Below are 7174 nucleotides of genomic sequence, written 5' to 3'. Positions count from 1 at the left end.
TATTTCTGATCGAAGGATAAAAACTAACATACAAGAAAGAACAACCACGACTTACGTTATCATTAAATCCCAGGAGAAACTTCGGCTATGCTCCGCAAGGCCTAGGAGTGCATAGAAGAAAACACATATCGCTAGGCCTTGAGGAAACAACAAAACCATGACTTTTAGGAGATAACAAGCTCCAAGGACCTGCCTGAGAGGGCCTCCAGCTCCGGGTACCAATCAAGAGACGCCCGCGTCTTCCAATTAGAACTTTGGTAAGGAAAGGAAAGGAAACAGGAACGTGATGACCGGAAAGTTTCATAAGTATCTCGGTAATTGTCACGCGATAAATACTTGATCACCGAGACAAGCCAGCCTGGAGCGATGCTGTTGTAGCGCTCAGCACAGGTGACTAGAGAAGTGGCCTTGCACCGCCCCTCTGAGGCGATTGTAGGCAATAATTGAACGATTCTCATTGGGTAAGTAGCTGTAAGTAGATCATTAAGGCAGTATCACGGGTGAACAATTCTTAGAACAGGCATTTCTTTCGCAACACTCGGTTCAGATTGCAAGTACTGAGTACATAGCACAGCCCGGTGGGCAGTGCGCTGCGACAAACCCATGCGGATGACGGTAGTCATTCCTTACTACGCTGCGGTAGGCTGGAGCCTAGCAGCACTAGATATCGACGTACAGGCATAAACCGGAAGCACTGTGATGTTGATATCCCAAGTACTGTCCACACAGCATCCAGACAGTTATTTTGCTTTGGCCTTGCGATCTACCAATGACTAAATATATTAAGCTGTACTCATGAGTAACACTGCTAAGCTACTGTGGCACTGACTGCCTGTACTATGTTTGATCTTTGTTTGGAACAAGGGCACCAAGATTGGTTAGATCAGGCAAGTAGTGAACGACGTAGCCCTGAAGAAAATCCAAGTATCTTGAGTAAGAACTAGGTGAGCCTAGAAGAGGAGTCCCATTATCATCCGCAATGAAACAGACGCCTGAACCACATCACAGTGCGAGGAAAAAAACGATCCTGTGATAAAAATTCCTACCTGGGCCCTGTGTATCTATTTCCAAGCTCTGCGAAAAAGGCGGTTGAGTATACGCGCCAGGATATGCATATATGTACTCATTATACTATTCATTCACAGCAACAACATATATGTTTCTGACGCCTTGGCTCTGAACTCATCGTAGTCTGTGATGTACTGCGGGACCTGGGAAGAACACAGGAACCTCAAGCTGTTATTGCAATAACATGAGGCTGGCACAAATTGACGTGGGACCACGTACAATGATATTCTTTTCAGAGGGATCGAGCGACGTGGATCGCTCAGGATCTTGTTTTGTACGGGCCTCTGAAGATCGGCTCGAAGAGTGCGTAGCTTGTGTGACGGTGATCGATACAGATGATTAGAGAAAGCCCAGGAGATGTTGGGACACTAGAGGTTGATACAATGATGTATACTTCCGCCAGCTTGCCCACTAGTCTCATAAGTACAAGGTTTTCTGCTCAGATTTGAAATCAAGGAACTTAGACTCGGTCATAAGAGTTCAAACAATTTCAATTGGGATTTCACGCTAATATTCATGGATGACTTGCGAGACAAGTAAGCAGTATGCTTTGAATGACTTACTCAGAGTAACTGCAAGTTTCGTATTCCGTGACTCGGATTGTCGTAAAACGTGACTAAATCCCCCAAGCGGACTCCGCTTGCCCTAAGTACGAGAGGCGTAGCTGGATTCAAGAGGTTGCAGCTTATCATGAGCTTGGATCTTGGGATCCACGCGTACGGGCAAAAACGGGACCATATCCTGGTAATCAGTTCTGAAGCTGATGCGCATGCCTTACTGCGTGCATCCATCGATCCAGATCGTAAGAACGTACTTACTTACACCCTTTGCATCAGAGCTCAGTGGGATTCGATTAGATGCCAACGCTCGCACTGGTCATATTAATCGTAGTTACCAGGTCAGGGCAACCAAAACGTGATGCTGCTTGAGGGCCAACGTGGAATGGCGGAGGAAAATAGGAGATATATAAACGCAGATGCCGGCACACGAAACTATACTTTGTATCGACGACCTGTTTTCGTAAAAAAGGTTTGGAGGATATACACCTGAAGGCTGAATATCATTCAGCTGTGGTTGAATTACACCTGAATTGCACTTACACAGCCATGCCCACAATGCCCATACTCTCCAGAACCATATACCAGAAGAGGCGGCTATATTGCTTGTGAGTGACCCAGTCATATAAACGTGAGGATATCCACCAACTTTTGTGTCGACCTCACCAAGGAAAACCCTCTGTTCTCTCGTGTATGGAAACTTTGAGAAGAAGGTCAGTACGCATGATGATAACTTGAGACAATAGTTGAACATACTATTTTTGAGTACGTTTGATATTCAAAAGCAGTGAGTTCAACCGAAATGTGCTCTCCTCCAGTGCACTAGTGTGATCCGCCACCTGTCCTGGCTTGGCAGGCGCTTCCCTGCGAGGCTCGCTCTCCACCATGATATCGAAGTCAACTAGCTTCACCGTGAGAGTCGACATATCATTCTCAAAACAGAACGAGTACTCTCCGACGGTGTTGGCAGTCAAGACGTAGTCGCCTTGCCTTTCGCTTTTACCGTCAAGTATGACCTTCTCATTAGGATCCTTAACGTCGAAGTCTATGTCGAACGATCCTCCAGATTGAACCTAGTTTGTGGGACATTGAGTATATGAGCCGGCACAACACCGCATAACACACTGCAAAGTAAAACTTCACGTGGGACGTTCAGTGTAACTCGACAAACACAACCATTCGTGCTCACCCCAATTTTTTCCCCTGCTTTGTCTGCATCAACATAGAAACATAAACGCTCATTTGCTGCAATGGCAGTAGTCAACGCCGAGCTTCTTGCTGAAGGAAGAAGTGATAGGAAGAGAAAACAGTTATACAGAAGAAGTAAGAGAATCATTGTTGGAAAGCATGAATTAGTTGCAGCCGCTCGCGTGCAGGGTAGTGACCTTTGCCGGTGTGCCGGTATCGAATTACGGACTCCGCGAACTCCGAGTCTCGTAAGTATTAGAAGACAAATTGGCAGCATCCTTTGACCTGTTTTTGACCTCCATTGAACATACATACTTATATCGCTTTGTCCTCCTCATCTATATTGATAAAGCTGTTGTAGCCTTCCACCTGGTGTGTACCATTATTATTGCGATAATTTGGCCTATTCAGTGGCTTGGTCAAAATGAATTCACCGACAAATACTCATACTTGAATTTGACTTGGATCTTTCAGAAATGTTATGCGAAATCGATGGGTCTCATTACTACGGTTCCCTCGAATTTCCCTCGAGTAATCCTACTACAAGTCCAGCGCGACTGCAATTCCAACGCGACAAATACGCACACGCTATGACTATATGCTCTGATGCTCCCCCGGTATCCATGTCAGTGCGACACTCAACCATGGGTTCTATCGCTCCCAGTTCAGGACAAGACATTTCTCTCCAATTGCCTCGAGCTGAAAATTTCCTTCGATCCATATCAATGCCATCTACTCCTTCACGCCGGTATACTATGTCTGCTTCTTCGCCAGCCTTTCAGCAACTGTCTCGTGTGTATGCTGCACCTTACACTGAATCCTGGGTAGAACAACAGTTATCCTCTTCGCCGAGTCCCCTTCCAAAGATCCCTCCTCTACCTGGCTGCGGCCTGTCACCGTCAACGCTTAATGCCGAAGGAACGCCATTCGATCGACATTTTAAGTTGTCACAATCATGGCACAATTCCGATCCAGATATGTCTCCTATAGCTAGAAGGATATCTGACGACAATATCACTACGTTTCTACCTGAAAGCGGACACCCATCCAATCAGTCTTCTGGAGGATCCTGTGTTCCCAGTACATGGTCGCTGATGGAGAAGCTTCCTTCGTTACATTCCTTCGGTCATCCTACCTTTTCTCCAGGTTTTGCTTCGAGTCCTGCCATGCATGTCAGCGAGCGGTCTTGGTCTCCTGTCTCCTCTCTCTCTGCACTCACACCCCTTCCGTCTCCCGAGCGCCCCCTTAGCGATAACGTTTCTGGTGGATTGTCTTCCGCTTCTTCACTATGCTCGCCCATTTTGGGACAGAACTCGAGTACTGCGCGACATTCAAGAGACAACCATGGGCTATATTCTACTTCTCGACGCTCGCTTCGTACTGCTAGCCGTGCGGTTCTCGTGCAGAGTTCTAAGCACCCTCTTCCGGACGATCACGATGAGAAACGACTTTCATGCCGGACAAAACGCGCACGTACCTCCGGCGATCCCACTGCTGTCGACCTTACCTCTCAGATTCAGGAGCCTAAATATCTCGGCATACCATCACAGCGTCGCCTTCCCTCGGAGGTTTCTCGTCACCCCGATTTTCCTTTATTCTATCGGCGTTATCCTATAAGCTCGTTTCTGCAACTTGATACCGAGGAGTAAGTTATTTATTGCTTGTTACCTGACGCTCACCATTTGCAGGGCTTCTCTTTTCAATCTCTTGAAACATCCTGGCGGTATCTGTAATCCTCCACGAGATCCACGAGATCTGTACACTCCCCGCTTTGTCAAAGGTATAGGTAGGTCCAAGATAGGACTATGTCCGATCTGTGTCGAAAGCCCTTTGCGCGGTGGACGGGGACAAAAAATATGGTTATCAACGAAATTCTCTGCGTTTAAGTGGTCACTTACTTTTCCCTCACAGCCTACGCAATCATGCTAACATTTTTTCCAGAGAATTTCAGTTTCTTATATGATTCCATTTGACTTTTTTCAGCTATCATATGCAGTTTGCGCATGGTAAGGAACATTTGAATGATTCTTCACCCATTAATCTGTTTCTCGCATTGAAAGGAGTGTCAGCAACTACCGGACGTCCATTCTCACCTCCACTGTTATACAGGACAAGTAGTCGCCGCAACACGCTCAAACTTGAGCGATCGGAGATTCTTGAAGGAAAGTGTCATAAATGCAAGAAGTGGGTCCCCGTCGAAAGCATCAAAGATTGCGAGGTGAAGGTATGAAGTCAGTATGATATCTCGTGACATTTCTCATCATTGCCGTTAGGTCAAGGAACTGTTCTGGTAGGACACATGCGAGGCATAGCGAATGATAGATTCACTTCTGCTCTAGGTGGAAACATGCTGCAACTTGCCACCGAGGATCCCAGGTTCCAGGGGATGACGACTTCTATGAACACGACGATGTGCTTCGCCGCTTAGAAGGGCTGGGATTCTAAAAAGTATCACTATTCTCTTGTTCTGGAATATGGACTGGTGGACTTTTAACTGTGTATATTGCGATTGCCAGGTGGACATCATCATACACGCGTGCTGTATTATGTTGTGGCTTGTAGTTGCAGTACTGTTGCTGACAAGCTGATTTGAATGTATTTTTGGTCACTACCACCATGCGCGATGTGTGACTCGGATATTTTTTGGTTTGGTGGAACCGTGGACATTGAGTATTCTCATTCCGTCGTTCCTTGGGTTTAATGTAAGTTACACAAAGGTAATTGGTAAGCGGTTGCGTGTTTCACGCGGTCAGTCCGCACGAGGTTCGTCCTCCTCTGGCCAGCGTGCGGACTTGTTGTCGGGGCTTACTACAGTCCTTGCAGTCTCACGTGTTTATCCTTGGCCTTTGGTTTGTCGGGATGGTGACGCCATTCTCGATGTCTCAGCTTGTTTTCAAATTCCTTCCCTCCTAAGGCGGAGTTTCAAGCTTGGCCTGGCGGACGACGACTGTAAGGGGTTCCCACCTCTTGCTAACCTTCTCTCGTCGTCTCGCCAGGTGGGTATCTAGTTTCTTGTACGATTACCTTCGTGCTAACCTTCTCTCGTTTGTCTCGCTAGAGTCGTTTTTAAATCACTATATTCACTTCGTTCTCATCGAAACAAATTCCTCATGTCTGACAATGGATTCGCTGGGCCATCACAAGTTGCTTCCAGCACCTCCCAAATCGTTTCCTCAGAGTTGGCACAACCAACAGGTCTCACGTCCCAAACCGTATCCTCAGAGTCGGAATAATCAACAGGTCTTTCGGACTCGGTATGTGTCGAGAGGTGCAACGAGCTCATTGAACAATATCGAAGGCGAGAAAATGGTAAATCGAATTTCATCCTTGCCCTACGGCAAATCCTCCCTGAGTCGAATTCCGTCCGAGTTGGGGGAAGTCTCCCGGACGCCCTCGCTGTCTATGTCAATATGCTCGATTCCGTTGATAGAGCGAATGAGAAGGCAACCGAGCGAGGACTTGAGTTTAACCAATTATCCCAGCATCGGGAAACAGAAGGGAGAGTTTCTGAACCTAGAGAGGATGAGCAAGAGGTCGAGAATAGGGTCAGAAGAGGACGGGACAGTTCCGAGTCTTCTGATGAGGATGAGCGAGTCTCCAAGCGCTCGAAAGGAAAGCTTGACACCACCAAATTCCCGTGGCATGAAAAACGAGTCAACACCATTGCCTCTTTGGCACTGGATATCAAGCAAACCTTTGAGCAGCTCGAACAATTCTCAGTTGATCCCAAAGGAGTCATGCGAGACATCTTATCCACACCTGGATGTCCACCTTTCCCTCCCGAGCAATGGCTCAACATCGTCCAATGGAAGGTTGTCGACTTGGGAAAGGTCCTTGAAGCAGCCCACTCAACGGACCTGGAGCCCAAGCAGACTCACATCATCGATGATAAAGTCGAGCTCTCATTTTGGGCGAGCAAATCGTCTGCTGGAATTCATTCGGCCTCAGACCATAACATCGCCTTCACAAAGTATATCAATGTGCTTACCTTCGTCTTCCCTCAGAGATGGGAAGAATACACTAGTTGGAATGCGCACATGTCAGGGCTCTTCCACGCCTTTGTTATCATCACATGCCGATGCATCCCCTTTGGCAAGTGAAGCAAGTCGTCATGTTCGAAAATAGTCACTTTGTTGATTGCTGTAACATTTTCGGTGGTCGTGCTTCTCAACGCATCTATCACGCTTTCATGTCACTGGTAATCTGGATTGCTATTGTCAAAATCCTCATCTACTATCTCTACATCTATGTGGACAACTCATTTTCATTTCAACGCAAGGAGGAAATGGAGATGTACACACCCTACCAAAAGATCTTGCCTTGCAACCTCTGCAAACTCCTTTGATTGTGGGACCGTCTTG

At 46.9% G+C, this 7174-nt stretch overlaps 1 protein-coding gene across 1 annotated transcript; it reads left to right on the top strand.

Annotated features, from left to right (window-relative positions):
* Nucleotides 1-6073: 6073 nt before the first annotated feature.
* EDB93DRAFT_1097570 (uncharacterized protein) lies at nt 6074-6913 on the top strand (the record flags this gene model as incomplete). Its single annotated transcript, XM_041446869.1, has 1 exon — nt 6074-6913. A coding segment is annotated over one exon (840 nt), but the record flags the coding sequence as incomplete, so codon positions are not given.
* Between the last annotated feature and the right edge of the window lie 261 nt (nt 6914-7174).

The sequence above is a fragment of the Suillus bovinus genome (genome assembly GCF_016758785.1).
Source record: "Suillus bovinus strain UH-Sbo-P2 chromosome Unknown EDB93scaffold_238, whole genome shotgun sequence".
Classification (NCBI taxonomy): domain Eukaryota; kingdom Fungi; phylum Basidiomycota; class Agaricomycetes; order Boletales; family Suillaceae; genus Suillus; species Suillus bovinus.
This window is presented reverse-complemented; position numbering and strand designations above follow the sequence as displayed.